Below are 23,858 nucleotides of genomic sequence, written 5' to 3' on the forward strand. Positions count from 1 at the left end.
GCGGGTAGGGTTGGTGGGGTGGGATGAATTGGGAAACTGGGATTGACATGTATACACTAATATGTATAAAATAGTTAACTAATAAGAACCTGCTGTATAAAAAAATAAATTAAAAAAATTTTTTTAAAAGAGCATACTACAAAAAATTTTTAAAAAAGAAAAAAATAAAGGGACTTCCCTGGTGGTCCAGTGGTTAAGACTCCTCCCCACCTCCAATGCAGGGGTCGTGGGTTCGATTTCTGATTGGGGAACTAAGATCTCACATGCCACGGGGCATGGCCAAACAAACAAAGAAAAAAGCATACTAGAATTAATAAGATAATTGAGTAATGTGGCTGGACACAAGATAAATAAAACAGAGACACATACATATACAAATTAGTACCTGCACGCATATAAATATAGTACAAAGAGTACAGAAGCTCTCTTAATTCACTTCTCTTTAAATGACCCTTGGGACTTAGGAGGCTCTCAATTTCATCTGTAAAACCTACAGATTATTAGCTACAGCAAGATAAATGTTCTCACCTTGTGAAATAACCATTTATCCCACTTTCACCAGTTGACTGTACACTTACTAATATCCAGTTGTGCTTGCTCCTAAACATTTTTACGACAGTTGTACTATTATTATAAATAAGTAATTTAAAGAAATATTACTGAATCCAATAAACAATAATGTGAAAAGAATGAACTGTTTTTATGAAAACTAAGTTGTCTGCTTTAGAAAGATTAAACAAAGTTACAAAAAATGCTGTTGGTTTGGGTGTGACAATTATAAAAGATTAAGGGGAAGTTGTAAGATTCTGTATTTCTATTTTCCTACAAGTATTTTAAAGTTCTTGATCCATGGTAGAGAAATCCAAACTGGAAACTGTATAGGATGCCCTATGAATGTGGTTTATGCCATATTATGGCATCCAAATCACTGGACCGATCCTTAAAGAACTCTGTCCTACATAACAATATGGATCAATGAATACACACACACACACACACACACACACACACGTTTTTTGTTAAAATATGTAAAATAGGTATGTTGTATTAGTCAGGATAGGATAGGCTATGTTGCAGTAAAACAAACAAACAAACCAAAAAACAAATAAAATCCCTTAAATCTCAGAACTTAAAATCATAAGCTCTTCACCTGGGTGGCACGCAAGGCATCTGTCTTCTATACGATGGCCCAGCATTCTAGCTGCATAGGTCTTTTGGTACTTCCGCATCAACACATACTTCCACAACCAACATGGCAGGGAAGATAACGTGGGGAATCAGTCTCCAGCTCCTCAGTGCTTCCAGGCAAAGTGAAACACATCAGTTCCACTCATATTTTCACTGGCCAGGATCAGTCAGATGGCTGTGTATAATTTTAAGAGACAAGGAAGTATAATCTTACCAACTGGGAAGGAGACAGGGACTGGATATTGTTGAACAGTGATATCTATCACCTAAGTATCACTTTCTAGGATTTCTCAATCTTGCCAATGTAAAAACCAAACACTGTGATACACTGTGTTACTGATCAGAACATTTGCTGCCCTTCACGTTGGAGTATTACTCATCTCCATCCCACTGACGTCAGGCTTGGTATTGTGACTTGAAGGGCCCTTCCCTGTGGGAGGATTATGCATCCTTGACACTTCAGTGTCAGATTCGGGCTTGTGCTTTGCTTTGGCTTAAAAAATGTAAGGGGGGGGGAGGGGTGTGACATGGGGCACTTCTTTGTAGAAGCTTTATGAGCCAGAAGACGCTGTACCTTGATTCCTTTCTCTCTACCCCAAGGCTGCAATGTGCCTGACAGCAGTTACTCCATTAGCCTGGGTCCCAGGGTGAAGATGATGTGAAGGAGATGCTGCCAGCTTGTGGTGGACACGTAGCGTGAGCAGAAAATTATCTGTTGTTCTATACTACCAAGAATTCAGTTTGCCACTGCAGCATAATTTACCCTAAGCTGAATAATAGACACACTATCCTTACTGCATCAGTAAGAATACTTATAGGAATAGCCAGAGAGAAGTGAAAATGAAAAAAACATATATTCCATTTCTAATAGTGATAAAAGTACAGAATACTTAAGGCTAAATTTGACAAGACAGGTTTAAGACATATGATAAAATTTACAAAATATTATTGAAGGATACAAAACATGTTAATTTCCCCAAAATTACTGTACAAATCTAATGTAATTCTAATCATAATTCCGATGGTTTCTTTTTATTTGATAAAAGCATTTTAAAGTTCATATGGAATAATAAAATTGACCTACAATGTTACTGCCAGAATTAAATGAGCTGAAATATGTAAAGTGCTTAGGACAGTATTTGGCACAGATATGCCCAATGAATGTTACCTAATTTGGTTATTTGGAAAAATAATTAGATCATTAGAATGGAGAGTCTCAAAATGTATCTTAGTACAAGCAAGATTTTAACATAGCCTCTAAAGGAAAATAAAATCAGACTCCTACCTTAATCCATATTCAAAACTAAATTCCATATGAATTAAAAGCAAAATGTGAAAAACTATTTTAGAATAAAATTTGAGAATAACTTTATACACTAGGAGTCAGGGAAACATTTTCAACTGAAACAGTAAAGCAGAGAGTTGTAAAGGAAAAGAGACACTTATTCAAAATGTTTAGGTCAAAGATACCATAAACAAAAGAAAAATATTACAACAGATTGTGGGAAATATTTGTAATGCGTAAGACAAAGGTTAATATCTATAGTATATAACAAGCACCTACAAATTTATAGGAAGAAGAAAAACTCGGTAGAAAAATGAGCAAAGACTGTGTGAACAAGCATTTCCAGAAAAGCAAATCTAAATGATAAATAAACATGAAAAGTTGCTTAATCTTACTAGCAATCAGGAAGACACAAACTAAACTGACAATGAATGAGCCATCACTTCTAACCCATCAGATCAATTTTAATTGTTGGCAGAAATACGAATTTATACATTCTGAATCACTGTTTTCTTTTAGAAAATGTCTCAAAACAATCCTTTAATAAATACAGTGGCAAAGGAATTACTTTGTATTCCAAGTAATCACACACAAACTACAGTATTTTGAAATTTCAGATTCTCAGGGAATATATTTTGAAAAGACTGATTCCTGTTGCTCTATGTATTTCCCATACTGTACGTCTCTCTCAGCTCCAAACAGAGAATTCTGCTACTACTTGTGGTCACTGGACAGTGTCTTTTGACTTCATTACCACTCTGAGCCAGGACCCCAAGGAAGCCCCAGTAACACACCCCTGAACGCCCAACCCATGCAAGTTCTGGCTGTCTGCACCTGATACCTCGCCTAGTTTCTCACAGACCCTGGCGCTAGGGTCAAGGCAATCTTGATATAGGAAATAAATTACACCCATGTTAATAGTGCCCTGAGGCTAAATCCACCCAGTCCCCATCAGACCTTTGAAACACCAGCCATCATTTACTGAGCTTATAGTACTCTGGAGATGGCATGGAGAGTGGAGGGGGGCAGGCAAGCTGAAAGGCTGTTACAATGTTCCTAAAGAAAGATGAAAACTTCAAAAGGATCAGCTCCCAAAAGATGGTGAATGGGGTTTGCAGACTAAAAAGCTTTGAAAAAGACAAGGAGAGGCACATGTGCAAACAAGTGCAACAACGTGTTACAGATGCAGTGAAACAAGTATGTATATGTGAGGGGCACAAAGGGTCCCCTCTCCCAGAAAGGGGGAGCGCAGAGCAAGTCAGGCAAGACGTCACAGAGGAAGTGATGCTGAGCTGAGACAGTGCACTAGAGCATTCCACAAAGAGGGGGAAACAGGAATAAAAGTGCAGGGGCATGAAAGCAGTGACATTTTCAGAGAATTCCAAGTAATTTAATATGACTAGTGTAAAGGATTTAAGCATAAGGTTGAGAGTCAGATCACTGACGCCCTGTTTGCCATTGGACAGAGTCTGGAATTAATCCTGAAGGGCAGGAACCAGGAGCAAGGGAAGGGGTTTAAGGAGGGAAGTCACAGATTTGAGTTTTAGGGGACAAAACATCCTTGGCAGCAGTAGAGAAGATGTTTTGGAATAAGGCAAGGAGTTCCTGTGGCTCAGGCGTCGGGTAATTACTTCCGTTAACTATGATACCCTATTTCTCAGGAGATTTCACTGAGATATTTTAGAAATAATACTTTCCTTTCTCGCTGATGTACAGATACCTAAGTAGAATGATAAACACGGTCTTTTTTTCCCATCTAAACTCCATTGTGTAAACTTAGTTGTACACTCTAATTTAATAAATGGAGTGAGGCTGAATAGCCTTTGGCATCAATCCCAGACACTAAAACAGTGAGAAAACAACAAAACATGGAACATAATATCTATCCATAAATCCAATTGTATGGTTAGGGTTATGGAGCATTTTAAGAGTTATGATTTCCCTGGCCAAGTACCAAAAAAACATACCTTCAAAAATTAGAACAGCCATTTGGCATCCAACCATGCTGACAGAATGAAAAATGTTGAGTAAATAGCCTACGTGTAATTCACCACTCTTGAAGAAGTAAAGGAAGGGTGTTTTCTAAGGCTTCAGAATGACATACTTTATTAAGTAATAACATGGTCATGAAAAAAGCCAAGAGAAAACTTCCCAGCTCACTTAGAAAATGGAGTCACTCTATTTTCTTCAGAATGATAAATAGATATATTCTGTCATATAAAAGAATGTCTCAGATCTGGTGCATTCACAGTGGTTATCTCTGCTCTCCATTCCCTTCTTTTTGCCTTTTGTTGTTTTCTAATTTTCTGCAGTGAGCATGCATTGCTTCTAGAAAGAAAAACAGTGAAATAAACCAGTCATACAATCAGAGTGACTTAGGCTGTCTTTTTCAGCTTTCTGATTCCAAATAAGATTAATGTAAATTGCTTTTGAGATAACCTTCTAGTGTGCTTTGAATATAGGCAAATTTTCTCTCAAGTCTTTGTCTTCAAGGAATAAATTTTTGAATTTTCAAAAATACAAAAACTTCCCTTCTCAATTATTCATGCCAGTGGAGGGAACACTGACACTAGTATTCGAAAACAGCATCCAAATAGAAAACATCAAGCATATGGGCATAATATATTAGGCTTTGTAAGGCACTGTACAATGTTTTTGGCAGAAACGCTTTCTGAATTAAATTTTTTAGTTAATATTAAAATGATTCTATGCTCCTACATGTGGGCTGGCAAATGAAGGGTAAAAGAAACAGGTCTAGAATTTAAAATTCATTGCATATAATCTACAAGATGCATGCTCCACAGGCAAATGAATAAAGACTATGCTGAAAATATAAACCGCTTCCTAAAAACACAAACCTGAAACAGGGCTATGAAAGCATGGAAAAATGGAACGCTAACCTCAGCTGTGTCTGATGCACTGCAGATGTAAAACAGTAAAACAAAACTCCTGGATTCAAAAGAGTCAACTTTAGTAAGTACTATCAAAACCCAGCTTTTCATAATCAGAGGACACTCTTTTAAAAGCAGCTCCAACTGAAATCAGAGTCAGCAAAGTACTTCAGAAGGAATATGAAACATCTCTTAGGGTTAAAGAGAAGCGTCTGTCAAATAAACTTGATGTAATGGATTCCTCCATCTCTTAACACTTATAAAGGGACTTGCAAAGAAAAATGTGTAAAGAGGATTTATCTTAAATTAAGCACATTGAACCTTTCCCAACACTGTAAGAATTTAGATAGTTTAAAGAGGATCTGGATGTACTCTTTATAATCTGTAGATTCTTTTCAGGTCCTCTGAAACACAGTAACTTTCTTCCTAGTTGAGATGTGTACGCCCTTGCCAAACTTTGTAGGGGAGCAATTTCTGAAATTTACACTTAATACAACATTCTAAGTTTTAGGTACTTTGAAGAGAGTATGTCTTACAAGCTTCCCACACCAACTGAATTACTTTCCCTCCCGTATCTCTCATTCTTCCACCCTGAACGCCGAGGGAAAACCATCACTACCTACCCTTGCCGCCAGCCCCTCTCCAAATCCCCCCATTCTGATTTCAAAGCTCTACAGAATCCATCTGGCTGAGAAGAAGTGCCACAGAGGCTGGGAGGGAGAGAGGCCAAGTGGGCCAGAATTGGTAGCTGGCGGGGGAGAGGAAGGCTGGGCACATCACACACACACACACACACTCCTGATGTTCGAGGATGTCAGAATTGTAGACTTTGTGGTGGGATGCCAGTTTTTGTTGAGTCTAGCCCCAGGGGAAAGGGCATAACTGTAACCAGACAAGGATTTAGGGCCTTGGCGTTCAGTCCTGAGCTTTCAGGTTGGGCTCCAGGCCCAGGAGGGTGCTTCTGGAAACTTCTCCAAATAAGTTATCTTGGATCGCCCATATCTACCTCCAGCCTATTTCCCAACCATATTGTCAGTCTTACCTATTAGGCACAAGTATCCATTCATCCATTTTTCCCCCACTTTTCATTTAATAAACATTTACTGGGTGCTTTCTATGTGCAAGGTGCAGATACAATAATGTGTAAGACATCGCCCCTGGCTGTAGGAGCTTGTGGGAGAGAAACAGATAGATGTGGCCACAGATCAACACAACTGAGTGCTAGAGGTTATGGTAAAGGGCGTAGAGGTTGCACGGGGGCAAAAAGGAGAGAATTAACTTCTCTGCCCCATGTACTCCGCTGCTACTGTTACCTGCTCAGGCCCCGAACCCCCTGAAATCACTCGTCTTCCCTCACAAACCCCTGCCACTGTGTCCCTTGGAACATGCAACCAAACTTCCCGGTATTTTTTTTTTTTTCTTGCGGTACGCGGGCCTCTCACTGTTGTGGCCTCTCCCGTTGCGGAGCGCAGGCTCCGGACGCGCAGGCTCAGCGGCCATGGCTCACGGGCCCAGCCGCTCCGCGGCATGTGGGATCCTCCCGGACCGGGGCACGAACCCGTGTCCCCTGTGTCGGCAGGCGGACTCTCAACCACTGCGCCACCAGGGGGGAAGCCCCCCGGTATTTTTTACTTTGCTACAAGATCTTTGCACATCTCAGCCCTGGCTAAAACCTAGGTTTCTCAAAAATGATGCCACTTTCCTCAAACGCTTGTCCGGTGGAATCTACTCTTTCTCCCACTTTCGCTGACTCACGGGGCAAGAAAATGTCGACGCGACCTCTCGCTGCCGACAGTTACTGCTGATTCTTAACTTCCTCACTCAACTACCTCTTCTCGAAGTGCAGCATCTGCTCGACTCCACCCTTTCTCTTCTTTTGGAGGGAAGAGGATTCAACCAAAGTCATGGGGATCTTTCAACTCGGCACGCTCTTACGTCTCCTAATAACCAGCTCAGCTCTTGTTTGGCTGTGCTCATTCACATGCTTCTCAACCATGTTTCATCACCGGCCTGCAGTCTAGATGGGAGTTTTTTTCTACATTCAACAACACACTTTCAACAAGTATTTCTGCCAGAGAGGCCTAAGAGTAAGTCAAGAAAGACAACAAAAAGTAAAGTAAAATGGGGTACTTGTTCTCATACAAGGCACATAACAAGGCTTATTATTTAAAATGTGGGTATAGTAGGACCTACATCATAGAGTAATTGAGGATTAACTGAAATGACATACGTAAAGAACTAAGAACAGGGCCTGACACATAACAGATGTTAACTATTATTATTGTATCCTCCAAACTATATAACATACACAAAGCTTAAGCAATGATATCAAACCATTCTAGAATCAAATCTAATTCTTCAAATTACTTTAGCATACTCAACACTGTCTTGTATTAATTGATGATATAACAATGTGTGAGCTGCTCAAAATGAGGTGATTTTTCTCCTTGCTTGCCTTCACATTGGTCACAAAGGCCCATTTTTAAGACTTCATGATTTTTTTAAGCTATTTTAAAACCACTTTCTAACCTCTCTTTTGAACTGCTTTCAACGCCTCAGCACTTTCTTCCCCTTTGGATTCTAAGACAGAAGTTTGCTTTTCCTTCTGCCTCTCTGACCATTTGTTTTGTCTCCGTGGCAGGCCGCCCTCCCTCTGGCTGCCCCTTGCAGTCTATGTTTCTCAGGGTCATCCCTCCTTTTCGCTGCTTCTCAAAGTCTTTCCAAGATGCTGTGCCACCTTCATTTATACCTTTACCGTCTCTGCCTTGAACTACTGCAATGCTCTAGGTGGTATTCTGGTGTCTGGTTTCTCCTGACTGCATATATCCCTCATGCTGCCACCACAATAATTTTTTTTTTAATGTCAAGTGTTTATGACAAGGCCTCCATCATCCCCTGTTCCCTGTAAGAAAAAGCCCCAAACCTCAGCACACCATCCAAGGGCCCTTCCCGTCAGCTCCGACCAATCCCTCCAGTCTCATATCATCTTGGTCCACCTACTAACCCAGAACTCCAGCCCCATGGAAACAGTCTTCAAACGTGCCCTTCTGCAAATCCTCACCTTTCCACGTTTCCTCTTCCTCAAGTGCCGTCCTTCCCTGTTCCCAACCTGATCCAGCTCCTTTCTCTATTAAGCATTGACCACAGTGCATTTTAAATACCTGTTTATGCGTCTATTGCCCCAGGAAAACAAAAGCATCTCACGTACAGGGAAATGGCTTTTTCTTCTCTTTAGCTCCAGAATCTAGTATCAAGCCAATGCTCAACAAATATTTAATGACTGAACTGTGAGCAATCAACAAACATTAAAAAAAAACTTTTTAAAAAAGATGCAGTTTTTGGGCTTCCCTGGTGGCACAGTGGTTGAGAATCTGCCTGCCAATGCAGGGGACATGGGTTCGAGCCCTGCCTGGGAAGATCCCACATGCCGCGGAGCAACCGGGCCCCTGAGCCACAACTACTGAGCCTGCGCGTCTGGAGCCTGTGCTCCGCAACAAGAGAGGCCGCGATAGTGAGAGGCCCGCGCACCGCGATGAAGGGTGGCCCCCACTTGCCACAACTAGAGAAAGCCCTCGCACAGAAACGAAGACCCAACACAGCCATAAATCAAAAAAAAAAAAAAGTGAACTTTAAAAAAAAAAGTAAACTTAAAAAAAAAGATGCACTTTTAGAATGGATATATGTGTCTGTATAACTGAACCACTTTGCTGTACACCTGATACTAACACAACACTGTAAATCAACTATACCTCAAAATAAAATAAAAATTAAATTAAAAAAATAAATAGAGATGCAGTTTTAAAATTTCTCCTTAGGTAGAACTGAGTGAAAGGAAAAGGATGCAAATGAAACACTCGATCTCAAATCTCAAGGTAAACATGGATATTCTGAAGAGCGAGAAGGAAACACATGAGGACAGCAGTGCACAATACTCAAAATGTGGATTATCGCAGAAGTTCAAGGTTGTGGAATCCATGACAGCATCCACTGTCATGCACTGCATAACACATACAACCTTATGACCTCCCTCCTTAACATCCTTCCATGTCTTTTTAAAGATAAAGCCTCATCCTTAATCTGGCACACAAAGGCCTCCACGATAAATCTGCCTCCATCTCCTAAGCCTCATCTCACACTCCTCTCTACCTTACTCACTGAAATTTAGCCACACAGGCCTTCTTTCCCACTTGAGCTTTTGCACAAGCAAATCTACCAGCAATGTCTTTCATATTCTCTCCTAATTCACTCTTATACTTTGACTGTCAGCCCAAGGATTCCTTAAATTAGCTCCAGTACATGGTGACAACGCGTGAGTCCGTTTTACCACATCACATTTGGAAGGCAACAGAGTATAGCGTATGACTGTAACTATAATAGATAATGTGTCCTTGGGCATATCTATTTAAACTCTTTTATATCTTGCTTTCAGCGCCTGTAAAACTGAGGTAAGTGTAGAACTCACTTCATAAGATTATTCAAAGGGTTAAAGGAGACAGTTCACGTACAGCACTTGGAATTGTGTTACTACATAGTAAAAGCCCTCAAAGGTCACTGATTATCATACTTACTTAGTTGTCACCCTGCCCACCCCAAGAGTTCCTCTACTGCTGGAGCCCAGGAACGACACGAGCCTGTTCATTTCTGTATTCTTAGTCTCAGCCCAGGGTCCTGAACATAGCTGGCCTTCGATAAGTAATTTAAAAAAATAAAAGCAAACCGGCAAAAGCTTTGGCTTCCACGTTTGCCTCACTAGCTGGATGACTGCACGCGAATCACTCATTCCACCTGGGCCTCGTTTGCCCTTATGAAAAACGTAATCTCGACCTCAAAGAGATTTTGGATGAACAGGGCGATGCATCCAGCAAAGTACACTGCCCATCTCCCAACGCCGCACAAGCGGTCGGGGCTGATCACGAACAGAGTGGACACCCGCGTCCCCTCTCCCCCGCCCTCCTCCAGTCCACACCCTTACTGCGCCCTCGGTCCCCGATCCCTCGGGACTTCAGGCGTGGGAGCTCCGGCCCCGCGCGGCTCCCTCCAGGTGCCCCGCACCCTTCTTCCTTCCTCACCCGGACGGACGCACTTCCGGCGGATGTGGGTGGGGGCAACCCCGGAAACGGAAGTGAGCCGCGGGGTCGGCTGACGGTAACGGGCTGAGGAGCTGTTCGCAGAGCGAGTTGAAGATGGTGAGTGAGACCCTGGGCGACCCGTGTGGCCTGCGGGCTCGGGTCCGTGGGCGCAGGAGCAGGCCGCCGCTCCCCAGCCCGTTCCCGGGGCTGGGGCGGCGGCGGCGGCGGCGGCGGGAGGAGGAGGCCGGCCTCGGGCGCCATGATTTGTCGAGTCACGGGCCCGGAGGTTCGTGGCCGCCGCTTCATCCTTTCCCACCGCCTTCTCTCTCCCATCCCCACGTCCCCCAGTCGGCCCCGACCCCGGTCCCTTCCCGTAGTTGGCGCCGAGCCGGAAAGGACACCCCCAAAAGTGCAACGGTCTGGGGTGCGGCGCGGCCGACTACTCCTCCCCCGAGGGGAGAACCTTTGGGAGCCGAGTGCCCGACATTCTCACCCACCCCTGACCCTCGGAACTGCCTTGATAACAAACCCACGCTGTGGGTCGCATTTCCATCACTCAGCTTTACCCCACAAACATTTTTGGGAGCTCGTAGTATGGCAGGTGTTGGAGGGGGGAAAATTGGATAGTTGCTACTCCCCGTTTGTCAGTATTGTTAGTGGATCTCCTCCTGCCCCGCCTTTTCTTTCTTTTTAACTTAAAAGTTTGATATTTGGGAGAGACTCTTGAATCGTCATTGCTCGCGATACCACCAGTACTGCTGCTGGGCCATCCAAATCTAGAAAGTTTCTGTTGGTAAATACTGCTGAACATAGTAAAGAGGTTTTACAAACATCCTCAAGTAACTAGTGTTAATTAACTTTTCATAGATTTGTTTTTCTCTGCTACTTTATTAGAAATATCATGTACTGATTCTGATGTTTTACAGGAGGGAATTGGGAAAGTGATAACAGTAGATCCCAGAGATCAGAATCCCCCTTTTCTTTGTGTGTAGAAGAAACTTTTCTTCCGTTACTCTACAATAAAGCAGTCTGGGAGGAGGAGAACCTTTATGTAGGAAAGCAACAGAAGGTATTTTTGGAAAGATACAATCATACAACTCTGGTCCTGGAAAGAGTTCAGGCAGCTGGAAGGATGAGGAAACAGGGCCAGAGAGGTTCTGTGCCTTCATCAGGTTAGTGGCATCCACACTAGATTTCAGTTTCTTTTCCTAATTAACTATGACTTCTGTGTGGGAGAGTTGAAACCTGTTGTACAGCTTCTTGAGTTCCAGGCTTCCGACCTTGGACATAATTCTTCAGGCAAGACATTGACAAACCAGTGAAAGGTTTTTGTTTTTCGTTTTGTTTTGTTTTTTTAACAGCTTTGGTGAGGAAAATTGCTTATCAGGCAAATCTTGCTGTGCAGAATTGGAAAACAGAACAGGCTAGAGGCAGCGCTGTTAACATTATCCAGGTGTGAGCCTGGACTGGGGCGGTAGATTGAAGAAACCCGGGACACTGTGCAGCACCTGACCTAGTAAAATATACAAATAAAGTAAAACATCAATTTAAAAAGCTGGTTTCTCAGAATAGTTTCTCCTAGAAGAGTATAACACTCCATACTACCTGCAGCTGTTTTACGTTTTTCTGCAGAATTGCAGGGATGATGTATTTCAGAAACAAGTAACTTAAACTCAGCATCTTGTGTTTTAACTATGGTAACATGTATTACATTTTAGTTGCATGTTTACTCTATCTTCATTAGATTAAGCCCTGGAAGACAGATATGTATCTTCAGTATCTAGTAGACAACCTGCCACATAGTAGATGTTTAATAAATATTTGGTGATTAAATTATAGTATAAAGGAGTAGGGTGACAATGCAGTAGTACCAAATATACCGTGAGTCTTTGTTTTTATTTCTTTTTATTTATACCATCCTGATTAGGTACATTTATTTTTCATAGGTAGTACCCTCTTACGGGAACCAAATACTTTCTGAAATTCCCTTTTTTTCTTAGCTTCTGTGACTCCTCTCTTCTAGCTGTTCTCTCTGTTCTTAATCCCATTTTCCTTGTTCTTCCTTGTCCATAAGGAATGGTATTCCCCAGGATTCTGCCCTCAACATTTTTCATTCTGTGCCGATCATTCTAACCTAAGGGGGGGATCTTTCCAATAAAAGTAAATCTGATCATGCCATAACCCTTCAGAGGCTCTCTGTCTATTTCAGAATAAAACAGAAGTTTCTTTGCATATTTAAGCCTTTTCATTTTTTCTTTTTGCCAGCCTTTACTGCTCTACTCAGACATGTAGTTAGTTACCTGGTCATCTCAAACTACTTGTAGCTTGTTCATTTGTACTTTTACCCATGTTTTTTCTTTTACTTGAATGCCTTTCCATCTGACAGCACTCAGAGACCAACTCAGGAATTCTTCCTACCCCAAATTCGATTTTATTCACTGAACCATGTATATTCCTCTACCATAATGCTAAGGCTCATGGTACTTGTCTAGACTGGGCCCTTTGAGGGCAAAGACCTTATCTTTAATTTCCAGTGCTTAAGCAGTGTTTTTTACAGAGATGTTCAGTGTTTTTCTGAACTGTTTATATTTAATCGTGTTTTTCCTTTCTGTTGTAGAATGCCAGAGGACTGGGATCTCAGCTAAAGGACAGTATTCCAGTTACTGAACTTTCAGCAAGTGGACCTTTTGAAAGTCATGATCTTCTTCGAAAAGGGTATATGGGGGAATTGTGACTTTGACTTTGTTATGGTAAAATGTGAATTATTTCTCACAGTATTCTTTAAATATTTTGATAGGCCATAAATGTATATTTAATTTAGGAGGTAGCAAGTAATACACTTTAGGGGAGGAGGGGGAGGGTAGGATTGGATGTGTTCTGTAGTGGAAGAAGCATCTTATCAGAGTAGTAGGTTCCCAGGAAAGGGCATCTTCCTAGGAGATGTTATCCAGTAGCATGATTTGGTCGGATTCTTCTTTGTGCTGCTGATAACTTGGAGAGCCATTTGTCTCTTTATCTGATTAACTATTGGAGTAATTGACTTTTCTTTGGGAGACACTAGAACATAGCAGTAAAGAGCATGGACTCTGGGTTTTGGTCCTGGCTCCGCCATTTACTAGATGTATGCCTGTGGGCAGGTTACTTAATTGTTATACGTCTCAGTGTCCACACCTGTGAAATAAGGCTAGTAATAGCATATATGTTATTTTGAATGAGCTAACACATGGAAAATACTTAGACCAGTACATGGCATTAGTAAGCTCTGGGTAAGTCTTAGCTGCTCTTATTTTTCTTTTCTAGTTTCAGTACAGTTATGCCCCTTCCCTCGATTTTCTTTATTTTTCTCTATGTTTAGGTCTGAATTTCTAGTACTGGTCCTTTTCCTTGGCAGATTGTTTTTCTGCTTAATCAAATAAGGATACTGCTTTCCTCCCCCCTTTGTACGTACTGTGTTTTGAGTTTTTGAATTTTATATCCAATTTTAAGGTGTTTAATCTTACTGTCTTAGAATATCATTCTCATATTGGTCTCTGGGAGCAGATATAATCCCTCACCATTGTCTTTTCATTCCGTAGTAGAAGATGCACTATATTGCCTTTGGAATTGGCAGTAGTATAGTATCGCCAGTAACCAATCCGGGTGATTCTTTTTTGTTTTTTTTTGTTTTCACATGAAATGCTTTTCCTTCCCAGTTAGACTGAAAGATTGCCATGAGCAGGGGCTTCCCTGGTGGCACAGTGGTTGAGAGTCCGCCTGCTGATGCGGGGGACACAGGTTCGTGCCCCGGTCCGGGAAGATCCCACGTGCCGCGGAGCGGCTGGGCCCCTGAGCCATGGCCGCTGAGACTGTGCGTCCGGAGCCTGTGCTCCGCAATGGGAGAGGCCACAACAGTGAGAGGCCCGCGTACCGCAAAAAAAAAAAAAAAAAAAAGATTGCCATGAGCAGAGCCATTATCAAATTCCACTTTGGGGATAATGTTCTGTACAAAGATAGTATTCAGTAAACGATCGTTCCAGGATTTCTAAGGTTTCCTTCAGCTCTCAGATCCTGGTTTGGACAATAAGATAGTCATCTTTATATATCAAGGGTGATAAAGACCAGCGGCCTGGTTCTAGCTGTATATCACCTAATATGGTACTTTATACATAGTAGGTGTTTGGTAAATGTCAAACAGATCGTTCAACATGTGTTTACCAAAAATATATTAACTATTGAATATGCATTAGATCTGAACAAAAGAGGCTTAGATATTTTATATAATACAAGAATCATGTCATCAGAGTAATAGTATTAAACATACTTTATTAAATTTCTTCTAGATACAGGGCATCATTTAGCACCATTTTTGGGGGGGGTTCTCCCCAGTGAATTGAAGTCTTGACCACCAGTATCTATAATAGATGCATTTCAAACAATATTCAGTAAATTTGACTTCTTGTCTTCCTTTTGGTATATAGTTCTATGAATTTTAAAACGTGTTAATTCCCAGAACCATCACCACCACACTCAGGATGCAGAAGAGTTCACTCCTCCCCCCAGAACTCCTTTGTGCCATTTATTTACACGACAGCAGTGATAGATGTGCTTTTGAGCTCTGGGTATTCAGTAATGTATAATCTTCCATCTTATATGTTTATTTTCAGGTTTTCTTATGTGAAAAATGAACTTTTGCCCAGTCATCCTCTTGAATTATCAGAAAAAAATGTAAGTATGTTACCTGTGTTTTTATTTTTATCCTCTAGTAGAAAAATATTTTTAATAATACTTGATTAAGACACTTATGGTGTTGAGCATTTAACCATGAAGAACCTGAGGCCTTGTTTTCAATATCCTAATCTTTGAGTTATCATTGTATTGCTTCACTAAAGCTCCCTTTCTACACATTCTTCTTTGTCTTTTTTTGTAGACATTTCTAGAGGTTAGTCCACCTTTCCATTCCTTTCATATGTTCTCTTTGATGATCCCGTTTTCTTTTATATTTTTTCTCTGCCATTTTTGCTGTTGATCTTCCCAAGCCCATATCTCTAGCCTTGACCTCTTTTTCAAGCCCTGCACCTCCAAGTTACTGCTGGGCACGGTAGGTGCACAGGTGAATATGCCATAGTCCTCATCCTTAAGGGGCTGAAATTTTAATGGGAGGATAAGCAGTGGATAGGGGCTTCATAAAGTGTTGTAGAGGACTAGGGATGGAGCAACCACCTGTGGAAAGCTTTCTAGAAGAGGGCATTTGAACAGTTTTAGAACAGTATTAACCAGATAAATAGGTGGGGAAAGGTTATTCCTCAGAGGGTATAGCTTGTACAGATGTCCTAAAGACAACCTAAAGGGTTTTTAAATAACACATTCAGAGCAAGAAGAAGGAGGTGTCTTACTACTTGGGGCTGATGGTGCAGTGTTACCCAGTTAACAGGAAGCTGACCTATTCCGTTTTGTTTTGTTTTGTTTTGTTTCCTCCCTCTTCAGCAAGGGGCAAGATTTTTCGTTAAGAAAGAGTAGAACAAATAATTTGATGATGAAATTGAAGTTCAAATTAGACGAGAAAATAAAGAGGCCCCTGGCTGCTTTAGCTGCATTCTAGTTTCATGCTCAGAAGATGACTTGAGAAGGTTGTTTTTCAGAGACTTCGGATTAGCCATAGGAAACATACAAATCAGGTTTATGGAAGAAAAGGCCAATAAGGGTAGCTCATTTTGATGAATAAGTGAACTACATCATAGATGACCCAATAGACCAAAAGACTAGGCCACAACTTCAAGAAAAACAAAGAGGTGAATGTGAAGCTCTGCATTTGGGTTCAAAAGATAAATTATACATATTTAGATGGGGGTAAACCTGACTCGTTTTTTAGAAGTAGTATTAGTGCTTAGAGTATGATTCCAGAATAAAATTGCTTCTTAGTACCCAACACAAATTGGACAGGCTTCAGAGTTTGGGTTTCTTTTTTCCCCCAGACTCAATTACTCAGAAAGGTGGAGTTCAAGCATTGTAGTTTAATTAACAGGACCGTATAATGGGTGTGATTATTTCTTTTATGAAATCCTTTCATACTTAAAACTTTCTTACTAATTATTGTCCCTGTATAAAACTTTCTGGATCTGAGGTTATTTATACCTTTTCTTTGCTCTACCAGTTTTGCAGTAATTCTAATCAACAGCACTGAAATATGATTATGCTTTGTAAATACACTTCTGCAATGTGAAAAACATTCCCTTAATGTATTAGTTCTGTAAATCTGAATTTTAGGTGGTAATTGTACACCAGTGAAGGACACCTGATGCCAGGTAAAATATAGACATACATATTCTAAAATTTGTCAAAGAAATTAGTAAAAATACTTCGTTTTTATTTCAGTTAATGGATACTGAAATCCTTCCTCTAAGTATTGTGTCACGTGCGTATCAGTGCTAACTGTTTTGGAAGCAGAATGTGGAGTAACATCTAAAATTACATTGTTGTCTTTGTAGTTCCAGCTCAACCAAGATAAAATGAACTTTTCCACACTAAGAAACATCCAGGGTCTATTTGCTCCATTAAAACTACAAATGGAATTCAAGGCAGTGCAGCAGGTGGGTTTATGAATGTCAGTTTGTGTGCATCCCACCTGTGTGTTGTGTGTTGACATGAGTTGGAAGGAGCCTTCTCTTTTAGTAACGGCTGTACAGACCTTACCTTCTCTTCTCCCCTACTTTCCCCCTTTTAGGATATGACCTTGATTTCTACTTCATAGAGAAAAGAAGCTTTGAAATGGAAAACTCCTTTAAATTATAGGCTCAGTATCTGTGTTCACCTCCCATGTTTTTCTCCTTTGGGGGGCTACACTGAATCTGAGATGCCCCTAGGAATATCCAGGTGGAGGTATCTAAGAGGCAGGTGGTGTATTGCTGAGTTCACCTGTTGCTTAGGAAGAAGATCTTCGGGAATGTCCTTCCAAGTGTCTCCCCACCTGTGCTCTGGATTCTGTCATATCACGCTGCATTGATTCCAGTGATTTTGCTGGACAACTTCCAAAGGACAGAAAAACTGAAAATTTGCTTTGGCTACATTAAAGTTTGTTGCGTACAAACTATATGCCGGTGACTATATATGTATACTTCACACTGCAGCATGCTACAGGTTTGAGAGGAAGGTGCGACTATCCTAGTTCACAGATACGGAAACAGGCTGAGGCAGGTCAGGTAACTTAGGCAAAGCCTAAGTAAGTAAGAAAAGCAGAATTTGAATCCCGATCTCTCTGACTCTACAGCCCATGCTTTCTCCACTGTACTTAGATACTAGTCTGCAGTATTTTTATTTAATAATTGAAAAAAGTATATAACACTAGTTCACAATGGCATTGTGGTTTTTAAAGGCCCACAGGTGACTTTGAGATTCATTTCTAGTTAACCACTACTGTTTTTTTTTTTTAATTAATTAGTTTATCTTTTGCTGCGTTAGGTCTCTGTTGCTGCGTGGGCTTTCTCTAGTTGTGGCGAGTGGGGGCTACTCTTTGTTGCGGTGCCTGGGCTTCTCATTGTGGTGGCTTCTCTTGTGGAGCACGGGCTCTAGGCATGCTGGCTTCAGCAGTCGTGGCACGCAGGCTCAGTACTTGTGGCTCGTGGGCTCTAGCGCGCGGGCTCAGTAGTTGCGGCGTACGGGCTTAGTTGCTCCACGGCATGTGGGATATTCCCAGACCAGGGATCAAACCCGTGCCCCTTGCATTGGCAGGCGGATTCTTAACCACTGTGCCACCAGGGAAGTCCCTATCGGTACCGTTTTAAAGGGTCATAACTTAAACATTTGTGTGAACAATACAGAACAACGTAAAAAATGAATAATTGGTTTACTAAGTAGAATAATGCTCTCGCTGAGTTGGAATTTCTTAAGGAATTTGATCATCCCACGTTTATTAGGAACAAAGAATGGTGTTAGGCTCTAGCAGTTTGCATTTCATCACATGGTATGTGCTTTGGTTTTCCTGGACAGAAGCAAAGCCCTCAAATATGAGCAAACCTGATGGGATTATTAAGTGTTAGTAAAAAGCTTTCAGTTTCAGTGTATATATTTTGCATAAAGTGTTGAGGAATTTTTAAAATTTTGGTTTGGGCCTCAAATGTGAACTTGCGTGTTAAATTGATTAACCCACATTGGTTAAATTGATATGTTACTTAGTTTTGTGAATTTTACAAATAAAGAATGAAGAATGTGAAATTTGGTCATGTATATTTTTTCCCCTTGGTTTTTTCTAATTTTGCCTTTTTATACTTTTCCTGAAGGTTCAGCGTCTTCCATTTCTTCCAAGCTCAAACCTTTCATTGGATATTTTGAGGGGTAATGATGAGACTATTGGATTTGAAGATATTCTTAATGGTAAGTGTCATTCCATATCTTTTTATAGAGCCCCAATAATGTACAAGACAACAGCAGCAGATGAAACCTACAGCGTCTTCCTCCTCGTGGAGTTTATAGCTGATTGAATTCATTTGTGTTTATTCAATGAAATAAGATAAAGTTGAATGGTAATAACTTCTTTAACTGGTTTTAAAAGTGAAAATTATTTATGGAGCTCTGAGATTATAGTCATTTCAGTCAACTAATGACAGTCATTCCTTTCATATCCTGAGGATAAAGTCTGATGTGTGAGTCCAATACAATATTCTTAGGGTAGCTTAAACAAGGATTGTTGTTGCACTATTCAGAATGTTTGTGGGATGTGACTAGTTTTAAAAACAACTAGAAAAAATAAGATCAGAGTTTTCTTTAAAAAATACCCACCCTGTCCTCCTAAGTAATTGTTGTGTTTCTATAGATGGTGAATAGTAAAGAAGAATCTGTCATTTTTAACAAAATTCTCTGCATGATTGTCTTATGTATGACATAAATGACTTTTAAGTAAGAGCAGTACATGCAGCATCCTTTATTTTTTTCTGGTTCTGAGGAAGGTAAACAAATATAATTCTGTCCAGTATTACCTCTGTTCATTATGCCTCAGCAGTTTAGGAGAAACAGAAAAACCCAACAGGATTAAATTATATTACTTTTGCTTGGCTGCTAATGTCCGGTAACGAGATGCTGTGGACGCAGCAGAAGTCTCATAAGCCTCCTCTTTGAGAATCTTCCTTGAGGGAACTTTCTGAATGAAGGAAAACCTGGAATCCCTAAGCTTTTACATTGAATTTAGACCTCATTTAAAATTAGTAAGGTGATAGTTCAGGTTTATAATTATCTTTTAGTTATAAAAATGGACTCATTTAAAAATCGGCCTCTGTAAAGTCATGTGAAAGAAAGGGAGAGGGACTTATACTGAGCATTTTATTCAGTCAGTAAAATAATTGTTATACATCAGGCACTGGGCTAGGCTTTGAATATACGACGGTGAAAAAAACAAAACATCTGTGCTTCCTAATGGGGGAGGTAAACATTAACAGATAAAACACAAACATGTAGTTACAAACAGTGATTAAATTCTAGGAATAAAAAGGGTAGGTGTATAGTTTGTTGTTGGGTAGGAGGGCCAGGCACCTCTGGGAATATGACATATAAATTGATTCCTGAAAGATACATGAATTAGTTGAGCTAAAAGTAGAGGGAAGAATATTTCAGACAGAAGAAGCTATATGTCCAGGGTCTCTAACCTGAGAACAGCCAAAGAGCTCTGAAGGGTTTATTCCACTTAAAAGCTAACAAGTTAGCCCTCTGTGGTTTCATGGATGCTGGCAGAGACAGACTCCTCGAGACAAAGGGCAGTTTGTTATTCACAGCAGTAGCAGAAGCCAGAGCATCAGCTTTTCTGTTGGGTCCCTAAGCCCCAGTTCCCACAGGGCAGCAAGAAGAGGGTTAGATGAAACCTGCATATAGAGTGTATTTTGTTACAGTAAGGGGAACCTGAAGTTCAGGGCACCTGAATCTTATAATGGGCAGTCAGCCTGCCTATTCTGTGCCCCAAGGGCAACACAATCTCTCTTTAGAAACAGCCTTGGAAAGAGAGTCCAGAACAAAGGCAGACAGTGCCTCTGCCTCCAAGACTTGCGGAATCAAGAAAGGCTCCTAGAGAATTGTCTCTCAACACACATACGAACATGTTAAGAAGGCCCATGTAGCTGGAGTGTTTCGAGGGAAGTGGAAAGTAGAATAAGGTGAGGTTGGAAAGCCAGGCAGGTACAGAGGAGCCAGAGCCTTGCAGACCATAAAAAGTTTATTCAGAATGCAACAGAAAGCCATTGAGTGATTTGTTTTTTCTTTTGACATCTGAAGATTGTAACTTTATTTTTTCTTCAGCTCTTTTGTTTTCTTTCAATCTATAATCTTTTTTTTTGAATTTTATTTTTTTAAACAGCAGGTTCTTATTATCTATTTTACGCATATTAGTGTATTTGTGTCAATCCCAGTCTCCCAATTCATCCCACCACCACCACGCCTGCCCCCACTCCGACGTTCCCCCCTTGGTGTCCATACCCATTGAGTGATTTTAAGCCACGACATGTGATGGAATTTCAGATTTAAAAAGATCCCTAGCGGGGGCTTCCCTGATGGCGCAGTGGTTGAGAGTCCGCCTGCCGATGCAGGGGACACGGGTTCGTGCCCCAGTCCGGCAAGATCCCACATGCCGCGGAGCGGCTGGGCCCGTGAGCCATGGCCACTGAGCCTGCGCGTCCGGAGCCTGTGCTCCGCAACGGGAGAGGTCACAACACTGAGAGGCCCGCGTACCGCAAAAAAAAAAAAAAAGATCACTAGCTATCTTATGGACATCTTTATATATTCATTCCTTTCATCTCTGTAAGGCAACTAAGAACTAGAAAGATCCTCTGTTTAGGTAGGTGATTTTTGTCAGGATGAGATCACTGCGCTGTACTTTGGGTAGTTTCCGCCTTGTGGGGACTGTGACTGTATAATTTATGGACAGTTTATGGCTTCACCTTAGGGCCTTGCCTTAGCTGTTCCTTCTGCTTAGAATACTTTCCCCCTCGGTTTTCAGATGCCAGTTTAAATGTCACTCCTTCAGAGACTACGCAGTCTAAAGTAGTCCCAGTCACCCTGTCACCTCATTTTCATTCTTTGCTTATCACTTTTTCAGTATTTTTCTTGTTTCTTATTTGTTTTCCCCAACTTAAATACAGGCCTCATGAGAGCTGGGGACTTTGTCTTGTTAACTCTTGTGTCTCCAGTGCCTCATAAGGTGCTTAATCCATGATGAGTGTTGAAAGCTGTTGCTCACCACATTCTCATCACATTTGACCCAGAAGGAATTTTAATGTCTCTAATGAGGGAGTAGTGTGTTAATCTAAGCGTGATACGAAGACTAGTCAACTGTGATGAAAATCTGTATAGTTCTGCAATTTACATTTTTAAAGTGTTGGAGGTGATCAGGGTTTTGTTTGCTTGCTCATCGGGGACGTGCTTGGCCAAGAAAAATCTGCACATTATATTTTAAGGAAGGGAAGAGAATGTGAGGAAGGCAGTAAGAAAGTCACAACTAGACTTTTTCTTAATGCTGAAAGCGGCCTTCTGTTTACTCTAGTTCTGTCACTTTAAGATGAGGGAACTGAGACTGACCAAGAGGCCGGGTCCTCCCTGGGAGTCTCACGGGCCAGGGCCTTGCTTACATGGTGTGCTGTCTTCTGGTGCAAGTGATTTATTTAATAAGCACGTATTTTATTACAGTCAAAAGCTTTAAAAAGCAGAGTTTAAAAGGAAAGTTGTTATTATATAAATAAGGATATTCTTTGTTTAAAAATTGAAAACATTACAGCTGAGACTCAAGTCCTCCATGTTTACCCCAAACCCATTTCTCTCCCTCCTTCCCTATTTGCCTGCTGCTTGCTGCTTTTAGTTAGTGTATGTCCTTCCAGACTTTTTTCTGTGTGTCTTCATACAAATATATATAATCAGAAAATATCTGGCATTGCTTTGTGTATATATTTTTTTATCACAATTGGTATCATACTGTGTCTATCTTATGGTAGTAGGTATGCTGCATCAATACATGTATTGAGTTTTCTCTGTTATTAACACAAAACAGCGCTGCAGCAAACATCTTTGTTCTTTGTACTTATGTGCGGACATACTTTTTCTTAATTTGGGCTTTGGATGCCTATTGTGTACATAGCCATTTACTCTTAATAATTGTAACAGTATCAGTTGTTGCTAAGGTTACTTTGTTGTGTGACAGATGTCAAGAGTAGAGATTGCTGAACTAATGTGACACAGTAATCTCCAGTCTCTTAGGAGATCCAGTGAGGAAACATCCAAATTGAGCTGTTACTCTTGGTAATCATTATTTTAATGATTATTTATTTTTACAAACTGATTTTACAGTTTATTTCGTTGGGTATTTATTCTGTTTCTTGTCCTGTGTGGAGGAGAGGAGGCTTTGTTTGTAGGAAGCTTAATGTTGTTATTCATTTTAAAAACTCTTAGATGCATTATTGCAGTTAAAGTAAGACTTTTGTCTGACATCAGTACAGACAAGAGAGAAGGTTTTTAAGGTTTTCTTGCTCTAGAATTCTGGTTTGTGTATATATGTATTTGCAACAGAGCACAGAGTGATAGAAATAAAATGGGTTTTGCAAATTAGATTACGGATTGTTTAATCTCTTAGAGATTGTTCCTAGAGTCAACTGAAAGCACTGGAAAACTTAAGAACTTTGAAAAAGAATTTATTCAATCTATATTTTCTTTTACAATCACCTGAATTGAGGTATACTTGACATACAGTAGAATGCACCCATTTTAAGTGTCTCGTTCTTTAATATGTTTGTTTTTGTTTGTTTTCAGACCCGTCACAAAGTGAACTAATGGGAGAACCACATTTGATGGTTGAATATAAGCTCGGTTTACTGTAATGCAGTGTGCTGTTCATGGAAATAGAGGGGCTGCATCTTGTTTATAGTCGTTTTTTACTATAATTTGATGTGCACAACATTAAAAGTACTGACACATGAGAATTTTTGCCTAAATAGTATCTGTGATCATTTGAAATTATTTGGGTTTTTGGTTTATGTGATAATTGAAGGCACTAAAGGGAGGTGGTTTAAAAACTTCTAATTTATATTAAAACAATAGGCTTCTGTGTCTTTAAAAAATGTTGCTAATTAATATCATAAAACTACGCACAGGTTCCAATTCAGCCTATTTCCTGGTTATTTCATAAATTTAATTTTGAATAACCATTATTGGTATTTGAGCCTGCAAACTTCATAGTAGCATCTCTCAGAATAAACATCTGTTCAGTGGCAGCATTTCAAAGTAAGTACAAAATAAGAGTATTATATTTTACCTTGTTTCAGTATAGTCCTTTAATACTCATAAGAATAACACTTGCTTTATTGATGCTACTTTAGAATTATAACTACATTCTTTGATTCTTTCAGGTTGAAAAGTATAAGTTCAGAGGTTTTGATTTTGGTCTTGTCTTTAAAGTGAAAAATTAAACAATTAACATGTCAATTA

General features: G+C 40.4%; 1 protein-coding gene and 1 long non-coding RNA gene across 8 annotated transcripts in view; one reads left to right on the forward strand and one right to left on the reverse strand.

The window, feature by feature from the left end:
* LOC308605206 overlaps positions 1 to 10,435 on the reverse strand; it is a 31,184-nt gene extending 20,749 nt beyond the window's left edge. For 5 of the 7 annotated variants that reach the window (XR_014013641.1, XR_014013642.1, XR_014013645.1 and 2 more), the window contains exons 1-2: positions 10,331 to 10,427; positions 1,151 to 1,363 (exon numbers count right to left, since the gene is read on the reverse strand). This is a non-coding gene — a long non-coding RNA (uncharacterized lncRNA). Of the gene's footprint in view, positions 1 to 1,150; positions 1,364 to 10,330 lie in introns of all 7 variants that reach the window. The other 2 variants (XR_014013644.1, XR_014013643.1) reach the window with 2 other exon arrangements.
* Positions 10,436 to 10,446: 11 nt separating this feature from the next.
* Positions 10,447 to 23,353, forward strand: POMP (proteasome maturation protein). The gene is made up of 6 exons (XM_081214970.1): positions 10,447 to 10,550; positions 13,051 to 13,148; positions 15,077 to 15,137; positions 16,898 to 16,999; positions 18,686 to 18,779; positions 23,184 to 23,353. The coding sequence occupies exons 1-6, from the start codon at positions 10,548 to 10,550 to the stop codon at positions 23,249 to 23,251; spliced, it is 426 nt and encodes a 141-aa protein (XP_081071096.1). The 5' UTR covers positions 10,447 to 10,547; the 3' UTR covers positions 23,252 to 23,353.
* Positions 23,354 to 23,858: the final 505 nt, after the last annotated feature.

Source organism: Mesoplodon bidens (assembly GCF_964165515.1).
Source record: "Mesoplodon bidens genome assembly, chromosome: 17".
Taxonomy (NCBI): domain Eukaryota; kingdom Metazoa; phylum Chordata; class Mammalia; order Artiodactyla; family Ziphiidae; genus Mesoplodon; species Mesoplodon bidens.